A 25121-nucleotide genomic window follows, 5' to 3' on the forward strand; every position below is an offset into this window, starting at 1 on the left:
TTAAAACATAAGATTTTATTTTTAAACTCAAAATTCTCTTTTAACAAACAGAATCTAAAGAAATAAATATAGAGTTTTGTTACATATAAGCAAACTCACGTATTAATTTATATATAAATATTGATTCTTTCATACTTAAAAGTTAAATTAATATTTTTTTTTAATAAAATTTATTTTTTGACTAATCAAAATAAATGATACACGTATTAATGTATAAGTATACTTACTACTAGACTTTTACATAAATATAATACGATAAAGTTTTCGAAATTTTGTGGTGTTTGATCATCATCATCATAGTAGAAGTCAGTATATCCGTGTATGCAAAAGGAAAACGCGTGTCGGAAAACGAACATAAGAGATCACATAAAGCACGTGTTCGCGTCCGCATTACGCTCGCTATTGCCAAGACACAACTGACAATTCGTAACCCGTTCCATCCAGTTTACATTCGCGAAAAAACGAATACCTACAATTCAACTACCCCCAAAATATCACGAAATAAACGTTTCCGGATAATATGGAAGATGATAAAATGTGTATCTTATCCATTAATTATTATATCACTTCTCTGTTCCAAACTTGCCCCACGTTTGCTCGACAAAAGTTGTTTAAGCGTGTACAGTCGCAGCGCATTCTTTTTTACTTGATACAAGTCACAGTGCATTCTAAGGCAAAACAATACATGTCGCTTCCTTTGGATTCAAAATTCAATTATAATTATAATTTTTTTTTATATAAAATATAATAAATAATTAAATTATTTTAAATTTTAACATAATAATAATTTTTAAAAATAATATTATAATAATAATTTATTTAATTTTTAACTTTTATCTTAATTTATTTTATCTTAACTTACAATCAAACGGCACTATAAGAATTTGACAATACTTTGATTCATCCAGAAGAGTGAGACTTACATATGACATACCTACCATCGGTTAATAAAACTTAACGAGAAATGCTAGGAGCCAGATGTAGTGGAAAATTCAAATTTACACCCTCCAATAATTGAGTGCACATCAGCTTTTCAATATGCTTACAACATACTCACATACAACTGCTAAAACTCATGTGTTTCCTCTATCTTAACCCGTCTCTCTCTCCTCCAAATAGGAATACTATGAGAAGGAAAAAGAAAACATAATTTAGAAAATGTTAAATATATTTTAAAAAAATTTACAAAAAAAATTATCTTTCTACATGCCAGTTATTGATATATTAAAAATTATGAAATTTGAATTTTAAAATGAAACTAACAAAATGTGTCTTATAAGTAAAAATGTAAGTAAATATAGCACTACTCAACACAAGATTGCTAACTCGACACAACTGGGTAAGGTATACAGAATTTGAGAAAAGAATCAACACAACCCATACTATTTTGCCCATTTATAGGCGACAAAATCCTCAAAAATTATTTGTAAGGTTGATTTTAGTAGCCCGTGTAGAAAAAATGTGAACCTGGTCCACCCAAACGACTCACCCGATGAAACTAGTTTGGACTAACTTTCGGATTGACATGTTAAACATTGGTTCCAACTTGAGCAACCCTTCTTACATTTAAATTTAAGTTTGCAGCAGATCAAACCCTAGTTATTAGCCTTCCCCACTTTCTTCACCATCTCATTGCAACTATATTCGTCATCTTCATCTTCTTCATTTCTCGTCACCTCCATTCATGTTTAACATGATTTGAATGGAATACCATATCATAGATCGTTCCGGAATGGAATACCATATTTTAACATATTGTGCATATGAATTTTCAAAACTGAAAAATCTGAGTTCGAAGTTCTAACCATCTGATTTCACAATTTGGCCATCTTTTTTGGATTGGCCTTGTATGATTAAACTGGCCTGGCAAAACAAAGAAAGAAAATAGGAAATGAAAAAGAACCACAACAGAAAGACACTAACTTGGCTTGTGACGCCTCCAAATTTCGTTTGGGATCAGACGGACATTTGAAGCGTCGAGACATACAACACAAGGTTACCTGCCCCCGTTCATGACATATAAGATGCAATGTTCCTAATATGCATCTAACATTATGCAATATTCGCAACGGATAAATTTTTTTCTTTAGCAATACTATGCACCAAATTGAAAATATCTCAATTACTTAAAACATACTTCATATATAAAGACTCATTGAACAACTAAGATCACAACACTAGTCCAAAATAACTATGATCCAAAAAGTACTGGAGATGCAACTCCATTGTACAAGTAGCAATTTACGTTAACTATTATGTTAACATTGGCGTCGCATCGTCGCTCAATCAATTGTATCTAGTTGGTCAGCTCCTAATTCTCCTTCAGGTCCTGTAACAAGATCTACCATTCGGGATGAATGGTAGTTGGGACTATCACAATGAGATTTGATTACAAATCTCAGTCAGTTAACAAAAAAACTTCCACACAGGCTAATGATGCATGGATGGCAGTAAAAACATGAATGCATAATCAAATTTATAAGTAATTAAAACATAATTTGACGTACAACAGCATAACTGACATAATTTAAATTGAAACGTGAACTGAACTTGATTTGACATGAATTTGATTTGAAACTTGACTTAACATGAACTTACTCTGAAACTTGACTTTAACTGCTTAAATACATACTCCACAATTGTTGTGGCCTCATTTATTTTACGTGTCACAATGTAGTTAAATACATACTCTATAGTTATTGTGGTCCTATGTATTTTACGTGTCACAATTGTTGTGTCTCACGTAGTGTATGCGTCACAATTGCTGTGACCCCATACTTCGTGTGCCACAGTTGTTGTGGACCCCATGAAATTAAATGTAACTTAAAATGAAACGTGACTGGAATATGAAAGGACAGAAACCCTGACGTAACATAACGTGACTTGAACATAACTTGAAATACATGACCAACTTGAGATAGGGTTTTATCAAAACATGACTTAAACATGTAATACAAAATATTTCATAACATGATATCACATGTAACGGAAACATAATTAACATGTCATACTTGCAACAGTAAACATGACATGACATACATGTAATAGATGACATATTTAATATTATGTACTTGCAATATATGACAAAATATCTTGTGTAATAGATGAAACTCATGACAGAATAAATTTTATGTAACAGACAAATATGTGATAACTTAGTATGGCATAACATTTATGATAACACATATACATACACTGTAGTTCCTTTACTTAGCACACATACACAGTAAACTGCTAGTAAGTTAAAAGTTAACTTATCTTGATTTCTGCGTTTCTTATAAAACCTCAAGCGCGATCACGAGGAACTGTAATTAGTGATTCTAAAAGTCAGAACTAAATCACTAATAATTTGAAATATGAAAAATATTAACTTAAAGAGTAAAATTTCCATTTTACCCTCTACATGTAGGAAATGACCGTTTTACCCATAACTTAAGGATTTTGCATACTAACTCCAAAAGTCACCAAAATTTACATGTCTCTCATGTAAATTTTATCCTAAACTCAAATATCAATTTATAAAAATTTAAAACTAATCACAACTGTTAAAACTCCATAGGGCCGAAATTTCCATATGCTATTTCCATTGATTTTTGTTTCTAACTTGTTTTGATTAACCTTTTGATTTATGACTTATAAAGTGTGATCTTCAAACCAAACCATCACATGATTTAAAAAGATGTCATAAAACATATTAAGCTTCTAATTCAAGATCACATGGTTAAACATTAACCAAAACATAAATTGAGCCAAGAACATCCACACTTTGGCCTATCTGAACATTTCTTTGCATAAAATTTCATATATTTGCAACTAACATAAAATATCTTCAAAATAATATTATAACATGTATATAAGAGGATTATGATCCTTCAATAAAATTATCAAAGTCATTGGAATAGGTTTAAACCACCAAAGATTTAAACTTTCTCAAAATAGAAACTGTTTTTCCTCTTCCAGTTTCTAAGTTTATAGATCTAAGAAAATCTTTCATCAAAACCTTTAATCATGCAACAATCCTCACCCAATAATCATATACACATGTTGAAAATACTCCATAAAAATTTCATACCAATATCTATCTATTAGCTTGGTCAAAAACTCCAAACTACAACATATTCTCTAGTTTATCTTCCAGAATGACTTTTATAGAGTTTAAACAATATTTGATTGACCATATGATTTTCAAATGGAATAAATAAGATATCCATGTAAATTAAACTAAAAAAGGAACAACTTGTATGAATGAGATTTTATGATAAAACATTTACAAAAGTTTCGAAATGAGCGTGCAAAAAAATACTTAAAAGTATTTGATGTTCTTTCAATGAAATGTGTAAAGGAAGATAATTTCATGGGAAGTGACTGGAGGTATTTATGGAAAAAATATGGAAGAAGATGAGGCTGGAGTGAGAATTGAGTGTAGATCTCTCTTATCCGGAGTAAGAGTTGAGTGTAGGTCTCTCTTACTCAATAATATCTACAAAAGTAAGCTTAACATATTTTTATCCAATAATATTTACAAAAATCAGCTCAAGATATTTTTATCCAATAATATCTACAAAAATCAGCTCAAGATATTTTTATCTAATAATATCTACAAAATCAGTTTAAGATATTTTTATCCAATAATATTCACAAAAATCAACTCAAAATATTTTTATCCAATAATATCCACGAAAATTAGTTTAAGATATTTTTATCCAATAATATCTACAAAATCAGCTCAAGATATTTTTATCCAATAATATCCACAAAAATCAGCTCAATATATTTTTATCTAATAATATCCACAAAATCAGCTTAAGATATTTTTATCCAATAATATCCACAGTTTTGAACAGACGTTTCGTCCGAAAATATGAAAAAGAGTTATTGCGCCATAAGACCTTAAATAACCCACCGAGTCTAATGATACAAACTATAATACATTTTGACACTTCTAACTATCTCCAATAATAAAAAAACATATTTTTGATACCATAATGAGTAATAACACTAACTATGTAGTTAGACTAAAACCTATATGATTAATGGATTCGTGAAAATTTATGGAGTCTTCACGAGATTCTTAAAGCTAATAAAAATTTCACAATTGAATTTCTAACGAGCTGTTACATGACTTGTAGTTGTTATGCCCATCTTACAATGGAGACTCATATGCTAATATGAAATCCAAGGTAAATGATCTCTAATATCAATGAAACATCTTCGATGGCTATCATTTTTCGCCATTCTCTATCTAAATATGATGTTAGGTACAAAACTTAGACTCGAGAAGCTTGCAAAAAATGCATTGACCATCCATAGTGATAGTGATTTCTAATGGGTAAAAGCAAATAGGTTAGGTGAAGGCCATAAACTGTTCAATCTTCAATCCCACGTGCTGTTGACATGCTTCTATTTCTCTTAAAGTTGGTAAAATGATAATACTAAACTGGAGGCAGGACAAGAAAACGACCCTGGCACTGTTGATAATGTAGGTTTGAACTCCAATGATGTCCAAAACCTTCTGAATCTCAAATACCCTTATCACATCATGGTATGAGGACCTCTTTATCTGCACATAACAAACGACACCCATAAGCATGTAAAGAGCTTATATTCCATTTCAAAAAGTGTCTTAAAAAAAAAAACTAAATTGACCCAATTTCAGTTGGGTCGTCCATGTCGGGTCGGGTCAGGACATGTCTGTCACAAAACTTTTATGGACGGGTCAAGTTGTAAGCTTGGATTTTAACGTCATTTTCTTCTAAAATCATTTGTAAAATCCAAATCTAAATTTACGTTTGCCTAAATAAACATACACAGGGAAAACTCAAATTATTCGTTAAAAAAAGAAAAAGAAAAAAGACCATTGTAAAAAATCCAAAACTTTCTTCCACTTCACTGCCAAAATAGTCGTACCTAACTACCAAGATATGTTGAGAAACGAACGAGAGAGATGGTACTGGTTGGTTGCACGTGGAAGGGATGGGATGGAATTGTGAGAAAAGCATCGAATGAGGGTTGAAAGCGTCGATAGATATTTGTAATTGTGATTGTGCAAGCGACGTATAGTCGTTTTAAAAAAAAAAATAAATTAATATAACATTCATATGAAAAAAAAAATTAATTTTTTAATCGTAAGCCCTACTATTTTTCAAAACAATTGCGTGGCATTTATAATTCCACGACTGTATATAACATTATTCTTACAAAAATTATCCGTTTCAATATTCTTTCTCTAAGTTTATTGCAATTTTTTTTTTAATTTTTTTATCTCTTCTCTCTCTTCAATCAGTCGCTTTTGCTTCCTCTCTCAAGAAAAGAGGTAATGGGAAGACGTAACAAGTAAATTTGTTCAGTTTAGATCTATGGTAAGAGGAAAATTCTTTTTATCATCCTCACACTTCACATACCATACTTATTTTAATTTTTTTTAATTTTTTTTATAATAAATATGTAATGTGTAGATGATAAATAGAATATTTAATTAATTTAATAAGAATAAAATGAAATAAAAAATAAAAAAAATAAAAAATATTATTTTAATATATAAAGTGTATGGTGTGGGATGATGTGTAGCATTTTTCATGATAAGAATATTAAAAATGTTACGTGTTACCCTCTAATTAGAGGGTGTAAAATTGAACTTTCCACAGCGTCCTATTAGAAGTTTTTCTCAAACTTTATATATAAATTTAGGATAAATATAAATTAGAGTTATTATGGGATGAGAGATCTACTTTCCAGGAAAGAACCAAATTTTGTCAAGATTCTCAGCTACCTTGTTTTGTAAGCCGTGGTTTTGATGCATATGCACGTCCGACAAAATAAATGAAAACAAAAATATTCGAACGAGTTTTTCTACACGTAAGTCAGTTTGTTACGGCATAATTTACAGTGAAATTTATTATAATTTTAAAAAAAATTAAAAAAATTAATAATTTTTTAATATAGTTGTTGTAAAAAGATTATATTAGATGTATAAAATATAAGACTTAAATTTTTTTTTTTTAATTCTAATCACGTGGCTATAAAATTTATATATATTTATATATAGAAATCAAAAACGATAGGAGGATGAAATTAATTTTCAATCAAAGAGGAGGGTCATGTGTTGCCGGCGAGAAACTTCCAGGAAATGTGATAAGAGTGACCGGTGATTTGAAGCCATAAAATAGCATTATCCATGACATCAGAACCCACCCAGATATGACGCAATAAGGTAGCTAGGCATACATGCATATGCGAGATTCTAATATCCCAACAAGAAGTATGAAGTATTTTGTGCTGCTATCTATATTCTATGGCATCTTATAATCACATTCACATAAACTAGATGGCTCAACTGATCAATTCCAATAATGATGTTGGCGGCTGTATGTGAAGACGGAGAAGAGTCATCTCCGATTACAGTTTGGATCTCGATCGGAATGATTTGGGCCCACAATGACGGTTTGGAATTGTGGTACGGAATTCATACGTACATTCATAATAATAAATACGAGCTAAATACAATGAATATAAATAAAAAATAAAACAAATATATTTACACAGTTTGACGTAAAATTTATGCACACAGGATCAGTTGGGGGAATAAATTTATCATAAATAAGAGTATTTTACAATCTCTTATAATTCAATATACAAATGATAAAATTGAAGTTTCCCGTCTTGAGATTGAAAACGCTCTCTCATGATTCTAGTCACCTCCCCCAATCCGGAAAAAACTCTCGAAATCTCCTTCTTGTCCCAGCCATGATTCCATTATGTCATCTCTATCTCTTTTTTAGATTACATCTTCTCTTTTTCTTTCCTGACATATTTTTCTTTTCAGCATTTGTTTCCCCATTTCATCCTCTCTCTCTCTTCTCTCCTAGTGAAACCCCAATTGGACTGGATTTGGAATGTCATTTTGAGTATGAGATATTTTAATCCTTTCTAAATGATATCTTAGGCAATTCCTAACATTAATTAAAGCGTTCGTCGTATTATAAGATGTTTAGCTCATGAAAAAGGAACTTTGGTTGAATAGTTATTTTATAACTTAGATTGATTATCTGATGATACCAGGTGCCAATAAAATATAAAATATAAATTGTAAAAAGATAAAACACTTCATTCAGTAAATTTGAAGTAGCCACGGTATCTCTAAAATTGTTTTTGGAAACGGTGGGATTCCAATCATCCCACTATTTTTGTTGGGGTAGCAAGTAAAAGGTTAAGATTGAATAATTGTGTTCATCATTCTTATATCATATACTTATTTTTATTTATTTTTCTTTAGTAAGTATGTGGTATATGGATGATGAGTAAAAGAATATAATTAATTTAGTAAAAATAAAAAAAAAATAAAAATAACAGTGGTATGTGGTGTAAACAGCCAGATAAAAGAAAACTAGGAAATTTTGATTTAAAAAAAAAAAAATTGGAGTTTAAGACTTGTTAGATTGCTGTATTCCAATGAAACCTTTATATGAGAAAATCAAATTACCTATTAGAATAAATATTTCAATTTCTTTATAAAAATGTGGACTGTCAATGATGCTACAACTCCGAATGCCAATTTTACGATATCTATGGATTGTATTTGATCTATCGAGATAAAAATTATAGATAAAAATTGATTACACAAAAATAAATTTATAAATTAATATAAATTTATATGAATTATAAAATTATTTTTATTATAAAATAAATCTCATAAAATTATATTAATTTATAAATTTATTTCTATTTAATAAGTAAAATGTCTCAAAAGTCCATATGCCTAACTTTACAAGTTCATATTCATACCAACGTCCCTCTCCTTCTGTATGACCCAAAGGCCAAGAGCCCGTATCATACACAAAGCCCACCATCAATTGCCACGGTCGGTCGATCGATTTGAAGTACTGGCTCGAAGAATCCGTACAGTCGCCACCCAGGAGGACCGCAAACGAGCACAATACCACGTAATCGATTGCCTATGACTCCCATGACAGCTTGTTGCCGCGCTATATCTATATTATATAAACTAGAGCTCCACGTGTTCTTCTCTTGCTAATTAAGCTAAGTTCCACGTGTTAAATAGCTAAGACTTGGTCTGCATGCAACCACCGCCATCTTGTCGGCAAAAGTTGTTCATACCCTCTCCAAGATAGAGAAGTCTCCGAGCAAGAGCGCTAATCAACCAGCTAGCTAGGTAGCCGAGGAAGATGAACGGGCAAGGTTCAGCTCTAACGTGCACCGTGGGTGTCGCAGTTCTAACCTGCGCACTGACACTCTCTGTAGCTCTCCATGATACCCCGCAAAACTCAAATATATTCCAAGTCACGGCCAGAAAATTCTTGGATAACGATTTGCTGGGCACCGAGAGGAACTTCAAGATTTTCATGGAGACGTACGGGAAGAGGTATGCCACGAGGGAGGAGTATCTGCACCGCCTTGGGATATTCGGCAAGAACATGATCAGGGCCGCCCAGCACCAGGCGCTCGATCCCACTGCTGTCCACGGGGTCACGCCGTTCTCCGACCTATCCGAGGAGGAGTTCGAGCGGTTGTACACCGGCGTTAGAGGTGGGCCCCACACTAACGTGTTTAGGGAGAGTGTATCTTTGCCGGAGGAGGAGGTTCGCGGTTTGCCGGAGAGCTTTGATTGGAGAGAGCAGGGAGCTGTTACAGAGGTCAAGATGCAGGTAAATTAAATTATTACTTGTAGTGTGACTATTACAATATCAACGTCGTCGTTGTTATTGTTATCATGATTATTATTATTATGTTTGCTTGTTACTTTGTGATCTTGAAGTTAACCTCCCACTGATGCATGGATGAGCATGATGAGCTTTATTTTTCGTATTCGAACAAAATTGAAGCTTCATTGTATACATCTCCCCGTACTGCAGGGTTTGTGTGGATCATGCTGGGCTTTCAGCACAACAGGAGCTGTGGAAGGAGCCAATTTCATAGCAACCGGGAAGCTTCTCAATCTCAGTGAACAACAGCTTGTTGATTGCGACCACACGGTTAGCTACTCCATCTCTCACCCATAATTCTTCTTATTGTGCTTGGAATATGAAGCACATGGGAGTTTATGTTTCTCCTTGTTTATTTATTTTTTGACCAATACTTCTAAATAATATTGCATGGATTCAGAAACATCATATATATGTTGCATACAACAAAAGCGCAAACTTATATATATTTTTTTATTCCAAATGAACGTTTTGAAGTGCGATGCAACGGAGAAGACTGCATGTGACAATGGATGCAGAGGAGGCCTGATGACGAATGCATACAAATATTTGATGGAGGCAGGAGGGTTAGAGGAGGAGACTTCATACCCCTATACCGGGAAACGGGGTGAATGCATGTTTAAGTTAGAGAAAATGGCCGTCAAAGTTGTCAATTTCACCACCATCCCTATCGATGAGAATCAAATTGCAGCATACCTAGTCAACCACGGTCCTCTTGCAGGTAATCTTTCATGAGCTAGCTCAGAAAAATTAAATGGTAATCATCTCTCATGAAAGATATGTTAAATATTTTAACATGAACATTAATAAACAGATCTTAGATAGATTTCTTGATGGTTAGAAATCTATAAATAGCACTGAGGAATTAAAATATTTTCACTTACAACATTAGAGTACTTTTTTTTTTTTTTTAGAGAACTAAAAATCCTTTGCGGCAATGGGCTTTAGAGCCCTTTGCCGCCGTTACAGAAACGCCGGCAAGGAGGAGCTCAACCTCCTCTTGGTGCTTGACCTCCCTCAGCCAATGAGAGCCACGGCCACCACACACACGGTGATAAAACTAGACCCAGCGGCCAAATTTGTGTACTATTTTTTTTTTTAATAAACCTAAAAACAATATTATTCGATTTAATCATAGAACAGTTTAAAGTTTCTAACATTTGAACAATTTCATATACATAAATTCAAATATACAACTATATATATATTTCATATACAGATTATGAATATTAGTGTAATAATATTACATAGAATCAAAAATATAATTTTATGCATGTGTGGCGTTAATGCATAATATCGATAGAGCAGTATATATATTTATCTTTCACGATCGAAAGAAATATTAAAATGATATACGGCATGTGTAATATTATATTGAGATCATAAAAAATCTATAACCTAAAGTTTTGATACCACATGTTAAATATATTAACATGAACATTAATAAACGGATCTTCAATTTCATATGATTTACAATGATAAACAATAATAAATAAATGCATATCTTTCTTCATCAGTTTGATGAAGAATTAGATCTGGTTATGAGATAAGGATCACTCTAGCAATTTCCCCTCACAAGTGTCTAACGATGGCAAAAGGTACTCTAATATTGTAGGTGAGAACCCTTTAATCGCTCAGTGCTATTTATAGATTTCTGACCATCAAGAAATCTAAGAGTTTGTATCTAACTATAATTAGAGATATAAAGTTTTAATCTTATCTTTTAGGATTTTTCTTATCTCATTATCACTCATATTTTATCTGATAAACTTAAGCTATTTCAAATTCTATTAAGATAGATGTGTGGAACATAGAATTTAAATAAAACTCTTACAAGATAGGTGTATGTTAATCCTAAATATACTGAGCAAAACTTGATCCCTGAATTAATGCAGTTGGGTTGAACGCGGTGTTCATGCAAACGTACATCGGTGGTGTCTCATGCCCGCTTATTTGTGGCAAGAAATGGGTGAATCACGGTGTATTACTCGTGGGGTATGGTGCAAAGGGATTCTCCATTCTCAGATTCGGCAACAGGCCGTATTGGACCATCAAGAATTCTTGGGGCAAGAAATGGGGCGAAAATGGCTATTATCGCCTTTGCCGGGGCCATGGTATGTGTGGAATGAACACAATGGTCTCAGCAGTGACCACTCAAGTTTCCTAAAACAAGCTTTCTATACACTAGTACTCCTGCTTGCTCCTTATTGGAAGATCAGGATTAAGTATAAATGTAACTGCATATATATATAGAGGTATTCTGCAAATGCATAAATTTGTGTATATTACTTTTTATCAACTTCTGAACCAACAGCTCGATTTGTATTATGTTGGGGACATATTTTTAGATGAAACTAAACGAACATGTTTTGTATTATGTTTAGGATTGAATAAACTAAATACTCATAACAGACGATCACCTATTCGTTCAGTTTACGCATGATCTGCATCACAGATGAGGTAGCAACGCTGCAACATGTGCCATGGCAGTCCATAGGGTATTTTTTTAAAAGAAAAAGAAAAAAGGAAAGTCCGACCTGCCGGATTCGAACCAGCGACCTAAGGATGGCTTTCAGGTGTTAACCCACTACAGTCCTCCGCTCTACCAACTGAGCTAAGGTCGGCTTGCATACGAACCATTGTTTTTCTTATATAATTCTTGATCAATCTCGATCTATTGCCCATCATAGATAACCATCTATTTTTCGTGTCGAGACCCACTCTCCCCTTTGATTAGTACAAACAAATCTCTTATCTATAAAAGGAAAATGGAATTATTGAAAAATATATAAAAAAGCTGAATTGTGATGATAAATTTGTTCGCCATTTTCTAATTGGCCACATAAAAATAACACCACATGCATCATATAGTTTTTATGGCCGTTAGACGATGTTGTTGCAAGTTCTGTGTTCTTACAGATGTTTCAGAGCAAATACATATCTCGAAACAGAAACGCAGAGATTAAATTTTCCTTCTTTTTATTTTTTATTTTCTGATATAAATTTTTCTTTCTTTTTAGAACCATAAAAATTTACCCATTAATGAAATCTCCAATCTATGCATTTAAGGAAATCTCTTGTCGACTAAAAAAAAAAGAGAAATGATTTGTGTAGTCGGTAAATACAGTCAGCGTATAGTCGCTTTGAAAAAAATGAATTAATATGAAATCTATATGAAAAAAAATTATTTTTATAACTTTTTTTTATTCATTCTGTATAATTATAAAAAAAAAATATTTTTATAATTTTTTTATTTATTCCGTACAACCGACTGCATACCGACTGTATTTACCGACTGCGTCAAGCAAAGCTAAAAAAAAAAAAAACAAGGGGAGTCTCTTGTCGGCGGGTAAAACTAGGAAGTGACCAGATTACCCTCTCACATTTTTTTCAATTTGCATTTGGTGGTGGTAGGTTAAGATATTTCTGTCATTCCGCTCTTAAAAGGCCTACAGGCCTATTTATCCTAAAGCAGATCCACGTCAGGAGCATAGACATGAAACTGTGGGGATTCGGGAACACAGAAATCCGAAGAAACAAGAAGCAGAGGAAACAATAAACTTGCAGAGAAAAAACTTGTCGTTCTAAATCCTCTGTTGCCTATTATCTCACCCACATACGTTTATTAAATATCTGTTATTAGCTTCCTATTCCCTCCCTCTGTATATCAATCTCTGGAATTATCAAGTGGTTTTGTACCATGTGTACAACGAGGTATGACCTTACTGTTTCATTCTTTTTCTTATTTATTTGCTTATTTATTTTTCATTTGTTGCTTCACCAGTAAAAGGCTTCTGTATAATTTTACTTTTGCTATTAAGGTCTAATGCATTGCGAAATTTGGGAGCTTACCTTTTTTTTTGGGGGATGGGGGGTTGAATCTTAAAGAATAATCTGTTGTGGGGAACCGTTGTACTTTTCTTTCGACGGCCTTCGACTCATATTATTCTTCAATCCGTTATGTAATCAATTTCCTGACATTTTGAATGGAATCTCGTAGGAGCGTGAGTGGTTTCTGCAGAATCTTTAGCTCAGAGATTTGTGCTGTATAATTGCCTTTTCTTTTCTTTTTTCTTTTTTTTGGGGGTTTTTTTTGGTTGTTTTTTTGGGGGGGGGGGGGGGGGGGGGAAGTATGTTGTTTGGATAGTATGTAGTTCTTCATCTATTTATTTGGTTTCACCTGATCTATGTATGCATGCATTTAATGTGGAAATTGTCGGCGTATGGGGGTGAAATTTTCACCATTTATTGAGCATTAGGGTCTGTGTTGAACAAGAGATGATTTTCAAGCTTTGATGCTTGTCAAAGTTGGGTGTTTTATCTTCCTTTTGATCTGTCTGTGGCAGCGGATCGTGTTAAAATACATGGGCTATTCCATATAGAGACAGCCTTTGCTTGGGTATTCTTGGGGTTAACGAATGTCTTTCTAGCCACCCTTGAACCCGGTGGGTTGCCTGTGTTTTTTCTTATTTTCTAAAGGATTTATTGGGGGAGTTGTGAAAGGTTTATCTTCAGAATAAATTTTATGTATGCAAAACAAGGGAATTGGTTCTTGCAGTTGAATAATGGTAACAGTTGATGGTAGTTTAAGCATTAAAATTAATGCTCACATATTTCGAAGTGAAGAGAATGAAGGACATGGTACCTTTGGAATTAACTGGAGTATGTCTCTTAAAAAAACTGAAGTCATATCTAGATTGCCTCGTGAAATTGCATTGGTATGCAATATCAGAAATATTGTTTAAAGATTTAAGCCTTGCATGGCCTTGTGGTGAGGGAATGGATCATGTAGCTTATTGTATTGAGAAGTAGCTCTAGTACCTTATAACTCCGGTTTTATCTCAAGAAATTTGTTACCTATCTAAATATTCAAGACATGCTTCGAAATTTGGGATATATTCTGGCCTTTGGAGTCATTTTATCTCATTAAATTTATATGAAGATCTGGTTATGAGTTACAATTAAAACTGATACTAATTTCAATAGGAGTTCTTATCAAAAGGACAAACGAATTTCAATGGAAGTTCTTATCCAAAGGCCTGTGGCCTGATTGACATAACCCCCAGCCTCTAAAATGAAGGTCTGGAGTTCGAAAACCCCCTCCCCCAAATGTATCCAAAAAAAAAAAAATCAATGGAAGTGAATAAAGGGGAATAATTGAGACGGGGAGAACAATAAAGCCTTTTGAAAGAATATAACTCCAGAGGAGTAGGGTACCGGTGATGTTTCCCATGGCCAATGAAATTGTACATTTGTTTGCATTAGCATTTTCTTTTCTCCTTTTTTGGGACAACTAGTCGTGTTATCATGTTTACTTAAAAGAAAAAACTAGTTGTGTTATCATGTTTCTTTTGAGGCTTATAAATCATTAAGCTTCATTACAAGTTTGGATAAGGGAGTGGGGGTTTTTTTTTTAGAGAGAGAAAATTCTCTCCGTACACCTAAAGTTTTCTCATTAGGAAAAGTGAAAACTTTCTTTCTGGTGAAGCTTGAGGTTGCTAAATCTTGAGTGGGATGGGGCTTTCGAAATTTGTGGTTATAGAAGCTAAGGAATTTGAGGTTTTTAGAGATGGGGTCCAAGTGTTCATTATCGAGAGAGGGAGAAGAGTGATAACAGAGATATGTTTGGGTCTGAACACGGTTAGATGGTTCATTAGAGCCATGGAGGATTGTCTGAAAAGTGGGAGGAAGGTGTTCTATTCTGCACATCGAGAAGGAGGAAGAGGTTACACTGCGCAGAGATGCTCCAACTTCAGGGGTGGATACATGGAGGTGGTGGCATATGGAGGAGGTGGCCATAGAAACTCTGTTTGTATACCAAAGGACAAAGATGGTAGGGGATGGAGGATGTTGATGGAGGTGATGAGGGAGGTGGGAAGAAGCCTTGTTGTCCTACCACCACCAGAGAAGGCTGTGCATTATGCCTCTCGGTTGTATAGGGAGGCTCTTCAATAGAGGCCTAGTAATCAGCTTTCCAATGTCAGAATAGGGGACAAGTCGAGAGCTAGGGTAGGTCTGCCGAGAGGAGTTTTTCCAGCTGCTACCCTGAGTGTAGTAGGAAATAGTAGAGAAAATGATGGCCTTAATATGGAAAGGGAGGAAGGCGTGTTACAGGAGTTGATGGCACAAGTCAAAGCCATGCAGGAAAAAATTGAATGGCTTATCAAAAGGGCGGAAGAAAAATGAAACATGGGCTTGGGCTTGGACCTGGGCCATGATGCAGAAGTGTCGTTGGGTCAAGACTTGATGGCTGGGCTGAAGGGTAAAGGGCTGGATCTCGGCCCAAGCCTGAGAAAGAAGTGGGTGGATACGGGGAGGAGGCTACCCACTTCATTCGAAATTTTGGCCAAGCCGAAATCTTCAATATCGGAGCCGATATTTGAGCAAAGGGTGACAAAGTCAACCCAGATTTTATTGGTGGTCTCGGAGGAGGCAGACGATGGTCCAGTGGAGGCCAGCTTAGCAGTGGTTATGGAAGAGGGAGAACTTTTGGGCAATGACGGAGATTTTTTGGACTCTGCGTGTAACCCGACGTCTGTGGATGAGGAGCTGACCTCGCCGATGGGATAGAAAACGCCGACAACTTCAGAACTGACCTTGTGCAACCCGACGTCACTGCAGGAGATCCAGAGCACGCCGATGAGTGAGCCGAGAACTGCTGGAAGGCTGATGAGTGCGATGGGAAGCTTGGGTCAGACACAGACCATGACGTTGGAGGAAGAGGAACCCCTAGCAAGTGAAGAACAGCCTAGGCCTGGGGAAGAAGCTGAAATTCCAGATGTAGAAGGGGTTAAAGCCTCTCGGGTAGGGGAAAAAGTGGCAGAAAGGGAGAGAAGGGAGGTGGAGGGGGAAGGTTCAATGGTTCTGTTTGAGGGGGAGGATTTCTCAGAGGAAGATCCTTCTCCAATAAGTATGATAACTCCCTTACCTCATAATTGGGTCTTGAACAAGGTGATAGAGATGCAGTGTGGTGGGGATCTCGTGTGTGGGCTATGAAGACCAATTTAAGGCAATGCTAACGGCCATTGAGGCCAGTCACTATCAGCATGGTGCTGTCTCAAAAAAAAGTAGGGAGTTGAGAAGGCTTACTTGGTCTATCAATTATGATGGTAAGGATGGAAAGGAGGAGAGTACAAGTTGTAGTAGAAATAAGGGAAGGGCTGTTTCAGTTGTTAAATGAAGCCAAAAATTCTGAGCTGGAATGTAAGGGGGTTGAATGAGGTTAACAAACGCTTCCAGGTATGATCTTTGTTGAGACAATGGAAGCTGGACATTATTTGCTTGCAGGAAACAAAATTGAAGATTATTACAAGAAGAGTCATAAGGAGTTTATGGAGCTGCCAATTTGCAGGATGGTCCTATTTACCTTCGAAAGGGGCCTCAGGGGGAGTATTAGTTATGTGGGATAAAAGGGTGGTGGAGAATATTGATGAGTTTGTGGGAGAATATTCGGTGGGGTGCTTGTTCAAAAACTTTGAAGATGGGTTTGTGTGGGCTTTCGCTGGCGTTTATGGTCCTAATTTGGATTGTGAGCGGCGGATACTTTGGGATGAACTTGCAGGCATGGATTCATGGTGGGAGGTTCCATGGTGTATTGGAGGAGATTTTAATGTGACTAGATTTCCTGGCAAAAGATCGGGGGAGGGTTGACAAACTCTTGCTATGAGGGAATTTTCAGAAATTATTTATGAGCTGGAATTAATGGATGTACCACTAATGGGGGGTGATTATACATGGTCTCCAAACCAAGCCTGGTCAAGACTAGATAGATTTTTAATATATCTCCTTCTTGGGAGGAACATTATACAGATCTCTCTCAGAAAAGGCTCTCTAGGATTTGTTCGGACCAATTTCTCATTGTGCTGGATTGTGGAGGGATCCTAGGGGGTAGAAGGCCTTTTAAATTTGAGAATATTTGGTTAAAACATGAGGGGTTTGTGGAGCTGGTGGGACAATGGTGGAGCTCATATCATTTGCAGGGCAACCCGAGTAATGTATTGGCTGGAAAGTTGAAGGCGTTGAAAAAGGATTTGAAGTTATGGAATGAGCAAATATTTGGTGACGTTACGCTACAAAAACAAAAAATCTGTTTCAAGAGTTACAAAGCTTGGAGGGAGGTGGAGATGAGAGCAATCACAAAGGGCAAGTCGTTGTTGATTTGGAAAGAGTGATTCTTATGGAGGAAATTTTGTAGCGACAAAAGTCAAGGGCTTTGTGGCTTAGGGAGGGAGATAAGTGCACGAAGTTTTTTCACCGCATTGCAAACTCTCACAGGAGGTTCAATACCATTGAGTCCCTAAACGTGGATGGCGGTGCACTTACAAATCAAGCTGAAATTAAGAATCATGTGGCTGGACACTTTGAACACTTGTTATCAGAACCTAATGATTGGAGACCTACTTTAGACGGATTAGCTTTTGAGCACATCGACCAAAGTAGTATGGTTTGGTTGGAGAGACCATTTGAAGAGGAAGAGGTACACATAGTAATCAGGAAAATGAATAGAGACAAAGCACCGGGCCCGGATGGCTTTACTATGACTTTTTTTCAGAAGTGCTAGGAGGTGGTGAGAGAAGATGTAGTGCAGGTTTTCCAGGAATTTTTCACATATGGCAAATTCGAGAAGAGTTTGAATGCTACTTTCATCGCACTGGTCCCAAAAAAAAAGGGTGCTATAGAGGTGCAAGATTTCAGGTCTATTAGTCTGGTGGGGAGCATTTATAAGATAATCTCTAAAGTCCTGGCTAATAGAATGAGCACAGTTATGGATAAAATTATTTCTAAGACTCAAAATGCTTTTGTGGGAGGGCGCCAAATACTGGATTTGGGTCTTATAGCAAATGAGTGTTTGGACTACAGGATCAAGTCGGGAGAGCCAGGTATTTTATTCAAATTAGACATGGAAAAGGCCTATGATCATGTCAACTGAGGCTTCTTGTTATACATGTTGAGTAGATGTGGTTTTGGGACAAGATGGAAAAAGTGGATGAGACATTGTGTGTCAACGGCTCGTTTCTCAGTGTTAGTAAATGGAGATTCAGTGGGCTTCTTTAATAGCTCGCGGGGACTACGACAAAGTGATCCATTATCACCCATTTTATTTGTCATTGTAATGGAGGCCCTAAGTCGAATGTTGTCAGCTGTGGTGGAGGGGGGATTCTTGGCTGGTTTTGTAATGGGAAACATCAACATCTCACATCTATTGTTCGCGGACGACACATTGCTGTTTTGTGAGGCAAATGCAGGACATGTACAAGCTTTGAAGGCCATTTTATTGTGTTTTGAAGCGGTATCGGGGTTAAAAATTAATCTTGCAAAGACGGAGATGGTTGCGGTTGGTGAGGTGAGGAACATTAGAGGGTTGGCCAACATTTTGGGATGCGGAGTCTCTTCTTTGCCTTTGAAGTATCTTGGCCTCCCCTTGGGGGCTACATTCAAAGCCAAGGTAATTTGGGAGGAGGTGTTGGAGAAATTAGAGAATAAATTGGCCGGGTGGAAAATGTTGTATTTAACTAAAGGGGGGCGGACCACTCTTATCAAGAGCACACTATCCAACCTTCCTACATACTACTTGTCTCTATTTCCTCTCCCCGCCAGCATAGCAACAAAAATGGAAAAACTTCAACGTGATTTTCTGTGGAGTGACTTAGGCGAGGAGCTCAAATTCCATCTAGTAGGGTGGAATAAGGTGTGTACTCCGTTGAGAGATGGGGGCTTGGGGGTCCGGAATGTGAGGGCCTTTAATGAGGCATTATTAGGAAAATGATTATGGCGGTATAACAAGGAAAGGGGAGCCTTATGGAAAGAAGCGATTGATATAAAGTATGGAAGTGAACGGGGGGGTTGGTGCTCTAAGGAAAGTAGGGGGACTTATGGGGTGGGGTTATGGAAGTACATAAGGAAAGGTTGGTGTACCTTTGCTAGTAGCACTCGTCTTTGTGTGGGAAATGGCAGGAGGGTCAGCTTTTGGAATGAAGTGTGGGTGGGAGACACGGTTCTAAAGGAGGTCTATCCTAATATTTTCAAAATTGCTCGGGACAAAGAAGCAATGGTGGCTGATTTGAGGGTAATAAGCAATGGTGCACAGGAGTGGAATATAAGTCTTACCCGGGATGCACATGATTGGGAAGTTACTGGGATGGTGGAGTTTCTCAGCTTGCTGTATAACACGGTTATTCATGCTACAAGTGAGGACAAGATAATATGGAAACCTTCGAGGAAAGGGAAGTTTTCTGTGTGCTCCTTTTATGATACAATTACTATGCAGCGAAGACACAACAATTTTCCTTGGAAGAACATTTGGAGGAGCAAAGCACCTAAAAAGGTTGCATTCTTTGTATGGACAACAGCATTAGGGAAGATTCTTACCATGGACAATCTAAGAAGAAGAGGCATAATCATAACCGAATGGTCCTGTATGTGCAAAAAGAATGGTGAAATGGTAGACCACTTACTTTTACATTATGAATTTGCTCGGAAAATCTGGAATTTTTTCTTCAGCAGAATGGATATAGCATGGGTCATGCCGAGAAAAGTGATATAATTAATTGCAAGCTGGAGAGGAATTGCGGGGACACCACAGATTGCGGCTGTATGGAAGATGGCTCCTCTTTGTATTCTTTAGTGTATTTGGAGTGAAAGAAATGATAGACTTTTTGAGGATCAGAAACGTTCCATACAAGAGTTTAGGAGGTTTTTTTGGAAGACTTTATTTATGTGGGCCATTGCTCTCAAGCTGAATGGTCTTAGTTTGAATGGTCTTAGTTTCCAAGATTTCCTTGTATCAGTTACTAGATCCTAAATAGGTGTATTCACATGTATACCTCCAGTGTACCTGGAATATGCTTATTAATAAAATTTCTTATTACTTATCAAAAAAAAAAAAAGTTTGGATAAGGTCCATTTGAAAAGATTTTTTTTTTTGGGCTCTTTCCTTTAAAATTACATGCACTCTTGTGCTGTATTGTCTATCTACAAATAACCTTGAAAAGAAAATAAGCAATGAATGTAGAGTGTTTTTGGTTGCAGACAATGCAGTTCATAAATTGGAGCTCTTGTTATCTGTCTTTTCTAGGGTGTAGTGGGTTGAAATTCTTTGGAGTTTGCAATTAAATTCCACATTCTGTGAAAAAATTAAATTTTAGATGGGTGGTTATTAAGCAAATTATGCCAAATCTGTAAGTAATTGCACGGTTCCTTAGTTTCTCAAGTAAATGAAATAGTTTAAAAAATTGCAGCTGGGAGTTGTGAATTATAAAAAAATGTAATGCTTTTGTGTTATGATTCTTGATTTTGTTTTCCTTCATTTCATCTTTCCTTTACTCTTGGACTGAAGGGCTACTTTACGCCAAGCAGTAGCTGTTTTGGCCACCTTGCTGTATTCCATGAGACCATGTCTGTTAATAGAACCTTAGGAGGACTTCTGGAAAGGAACTCTTGCCAACAGTCATTGTGTCATTGCAGAATGGAATGGTCATTCAATTCAGAAACAATGGAGCTCAATACAGGAGGTTTCTGTTGCAACGGGAAGCAGCCTTCGGGGCATTCTACATCTACTGATAAAGAAAAACAACCCTTGGAAAAAGATTTGAGCACTTCTATATTTGTCAATCATGGTAAGTCTCTTGCTTTAGGCGATCTTGTGCCAAATAATTGTTTTATAATACTAGTAAAACAGAACAAAAGGTGGTATCTTATTTCCCTAATTCCTTTCCTTTCTTCTTTTCGGTAATTATATGTAATTCCTGAACAATGACTGGGCTCAAGGTATTATGCAGCTGCGATTGCTTGGCATGAGAGTAGAAAAAGGTGGGTGGGGGATCAATCTCGGCGATCAAAAAGAAAGGCAAAGGAACCGATTATAAGGTATCTACTTCTCCCAAAGATTCTTAGATCCAAGGGGGTCAGTTGTTCTTGTCAATGCCAAAGATTTTATGCCATCTATATGCTCGGAAACAGTTTACTTTTGAAGGTAGTGGTTATTGAGACAATCATGGGAGATCCTACTTGGATTTGACCCATGTCAGTTAACTTAAGTGGTGGCATGTGGGTTCTGGGAGCTGCATTTATCAAGGCAAACTGCATAATTCTGACTAAAATCTATAAGGACTTGCAAACCCAAAAGAACTTAGCCGGTCTGACGTTGATAAGTTACAAAAAAAAAAGGTGATACAGCTTCATCATCTGATCTATTGTCATAAACTTAGGATATTGTTGCAGATTAGAAAATAAAAATAATAGATTGCTGAAATACCTTCAAGAAAACATATATATTTATGTATATGCTGATGTAAATATATAATGGGTTTGTGACTGTGTCATAGTATTCTTGGCTATCACAGGTTTTGTTCAATGTGGTTTGTGGTTTGTTGTAACTAGTTAGATGATAGTTGAAAGAAAACTGCAAAATTTCTTGTTGCAGCTGGACCCTGGGGTATGAAGATCTGCTCGCAACTAATGAGCCGTTTTCTGAACCAATTCCTCTACCTGTAAGCTTCTTAACTAACAAACATTTAGTTATCTGCTCTTAACTCCTGCATGTTATGTTCTTGTACCAAACATTTAATTACTTATGGAAGTAGCAAAGGGTTTTTGCATGCACTTCTGCATGTGTCTCTGAGAGAGAGAGAGAGAGAGAGAGAGAGAGAGAGAATGGGGGATATGAAGCTTGAGGACAAGGGTAGAAGAACAGAAGTGTTCACATCATTTTTATGTAACTTGTTCTACATAGCGTATAGACCCTCACTTTCCGTATCTTCAAAATCATTTTGTGTTGCTCGTCTAATCACGTGCATGTGCATGAGAAAAAGAGGGAGAGGGAGATAGCTTTTGTGTTGCCAGTGTAGGTTCTCTGTTCAGTAATTTCAATATTCTATAATGTTTTACAACTTCGTTGAAAAAGTTCTCTGTTTGTGGTGATGGCTCTATAGTAGAGTATGATTTTATCTGTTATCTGTCATTGTAATGCTATAAAGTGAAGAGAAAAAGAGAGAAAAGAAATGGCATCTATGCTATTCAGAATTTTCATTTTTAATGCAGTGGAAAACGAGTTAGTGTCACCCTGCTTTCTTGAAGTATCAAAAAACGCCCAAAGTAGTTGAATTAAATTTCGGAAATCATAAATTACAGTTGAGTTTGAGAAAGGGTATATGCTTAAATTGTTCCATAACTGCCACTTTTAAATTCTGAACCTATGATTTTGGAGGTGCTGATGAGGATCTGGTTGATTGCTGACTTGTGCAGGAGATGGTAGATTTCTTAGTTGATATTTGGCATGATGAAGGCCTTTACGATTAGATGGCTAATGATAACGTTGAAGTAGTTGGATGAAGACTGATGGAAAGTGGACAGTACTTACTTGGTCTAATTTCTTGCTTCTAATTCTTCCTTTCGTTGAAGGATGAAAATCCTTGAACGACACTGAAATAGTCAGATTGTCACCAATTCACCATTGCCCCATTTTTTTGGGCTCTTATTTGTAGTAAGATATTGATGATCTCATTCAACAGCTTTAATTTATGAAAACTCTCGAAGGTGTTGTGGTCTTCTCTCTCTCTCTCTCTCTCTCTCTCTCTCTCTCTCTCTCTCTCTCTCTCGGATGTGACAGAGACGAATGGCCCTAATTGACAAACAAGAAGTGTAATTTTCTGATTGAATTGAATGCTTCTTATCAACCAAGCATACGCTTCTATTATTATTTATTGATGCATCGTCTGTCCCATGCATTAATTTAATAATATGATTTCTACTTATTATCTTCACACCACACGTAAATATGTATGTTTAAACAGAATAATAAAAATGATAAGTCACACTATGGTGTTTGTGGTGTAGGAAATAAAGTATAATTTATCTCATGTTCATGGTCCAAGCTATCTCTCTCCCTTTGTTTATTTAATTAATTTTATACTTGCCCGTTCCCTAAATCATGATTCAATTCAATCGAAAAAATGTGAAACGTATTCAATTAAAGTATCGCAATCGAAACATAAATTTCAGTATCTTTCAGATTTTCTTTCTAAGTTTTTCTTTTTCTGCTAGTTAATCTTTTTGAAGTTCTAGGCGTCAAGATTGCACGGCATTGATACGTTTTCGGTTCTAATCCCCACTGGATCAGGAGGTACTTCTCTCAGTTTTAGATTCAGTTCCGGTTACATTTGAGAAAAGACTGGACAGGAAAATGTATTATTCTTCCTGTAGCATTTCATCTCTATGATGATGAAAAATACTCTCAAAATTTTCCAAACAGTCCCGTTGAGCTCATTAGACTGGCACTTCTCCCGTTCTCCGCTTCAAACATACACTTGCATACCCCACACGAATATTTATCATATTTATATGCCGCAATAGTAGCTTTCTCGGTTAATAAATTTATGAGCCTAATTCATCTCTTAAAATCGGTTCAATAAGGTTCATTGCTTCTAAACATACCCAATACTTTATTCATAGGCAATGTGAGATCAATCTTTAATACCCTCCCTCACATGCAAACTAATATTTTTGCTAGTTCTTGTCACAGGATAAGTAGTGTGGGCTCTCATTTGTCCTATGACATGTTCTAATACTATGAAAAAATTTATGGACCTAACTCATATAAAAAACTGATTCAAAAAAAGAGATTTGTTTCAATCTTATAAACATGCCTAAGATATTGTCTACAGGCAATGTGAGATTTATTTCTCAACACTCTTTTTCACGTGTAGGCTAGTATTTTTTCTGATCCTTATCACGAGGTAAGTAGTATGGGCCCCAATTCGTCCTGTTCAACAAGAAAGGATTTCTTGTTATTTATAAACATATCTAAAACCGTGTCCACATGCAATATGAGATTATTTCTAAAACAGTTTCAAGTTTGTGTTCTTGTGTTGAAATTAGGGCGATACAAATATCGATAGGACCAACCATCGCCAATGCGAATCAGCCACTATAATCCAAAACTAAATGAAACCAATAGAGAACCAATCGAACAACGATATAAATTTAGTAAAACCAACGCCGACCTGTTTGGTCCCAATCTAAATCAATCCCAAACCATCGAACCGACTGATAATATATATTTTATATATCTTATGTAAAACGACACTACTTCACTTAAGTAAGTAAAGCGGTGTCATTTTACACAGACCATTAAAAAAATTTAAAATGAAACGATGCCGTTTTGTTTAATACATCAAACGTAAACCAATCGACATCATTTAGATCTAGGGTTTAATAACCCCTCCCCTCCATCTTCTTTATCATGATCCTATTTATTTATTATCTTCCTCTCTCACCCCGCAACCCCCCCCCTCCTTAATGCCGCTTGGCCTTCCCCCCTCATCTCTTTGAGATCTCTCATCCTTAACCCATCTCTCAGCTCTCCAAGCTCTCTCATCTCCTCTCTAAAATATCTCTATGAGCTCT

At 35.9% G+C, this 25121-nt stretch overlaps 2 protein-coding genes and 1 non-coding gene across 8 annotated transcripts; 2 read left to right on the forward strand and 1 right to left on the reverse strand.

Annotated features, from left to right (window-relative positions):
- Positions 1-9105: 9105 nt before the first annotated feature.
- On the forward strand, positions 9106-12096 carry LOC122288525 (probable cysteine protease RD19D). Of its 2 annotated transcripts, XM_043095573.1 has the most exons (5): positions 9106-9662; positions 9870-9989; positions 10197-10440; positions 10668-10770; positions 11615-11813. In XM_043095573.1, exons 1-4 carry the CDS (start codon positions 9183-9185, stop codon positions 10745-10747), a joined length of 924 nt encoding a protein of 307 aa, XP_042951507.1. In that variant the 5' UTR covers positions 9106-9182; the 3' UTR covers positions 10748-10770; positions 11615-11813. The 2 variants fall into 2 exon arrangements, with proteins under 2 accessions (XP_042951507.1, XP_042951506.1); XM_043095572.1 differs by lacking the exon at positions 10668-10770 and having other exon boundaries at positions 9108-9662; positions 11615-12096.
- Positions 12097-12250: 154 nt separating this feature from the next.
- TRNAY-GUA lies at positions 12251-12343 on the reverse strand. The gene is made up of 2 exons: positions 12307-12343; positions 12251-12286 (listed from the first exon to the last, which is right to left on the reverse strand). It is a non-coding gene; the product is annotated as a tRNA-Tyr (tRNA).
- An 830-nt stretch (positions 12344-13173) lies between these two features.
- LOC122288551 lies at positions 13174-23266 on the forward strand. 5 transcript variants are annotated; one of them, XM_043095574.1, is made up of 5 exons: positions 13183-13433; positions 21075-21334; positions 21497-21584; positions 22141-22207; positions 22962-23266. In XM_043095574.1, the coding sequence occupies exons 1-5, from the start codon at positions 13420-13422 to the stop codon at positions 23013-23015; spliced, it is 483 nt and encodes a 160-aa protein (XP_042951508.1). In that variant the 5' UTR covers positions 13183-13419; the 3' UTR covers positions 23016-23266. The 5 variants fall into 5 exon arrangements, with proteins under 5 accessions (XP_042951510.1, XP_042951508.1, XP_042951509.1 ...); XM_043095575.1 differs by having other exon boundaries at positions 13185-13433; positions 21055-21334; XM_043095577.1 differs by having other exon boundaries at positions 13190-13433; positions 21183-21334.
- Positions 23267-25121: the final 1855 nt, after the last annotated feature.

Source organism: Carya illinoinensis, chromosome 1 (assembly GCF_018687715.1).
Source record: "Carya illinoinensis cultivar Pawnee chromosome 1, C.illinoinensisPawnee_v1, whole genome shotgun sequence".
NCBI lineage: Eukaryota > Viridiplantae > Streptophyta > Magnoliopsida > Fagales > Juglandaceae > Carya > Carya illinoinensis.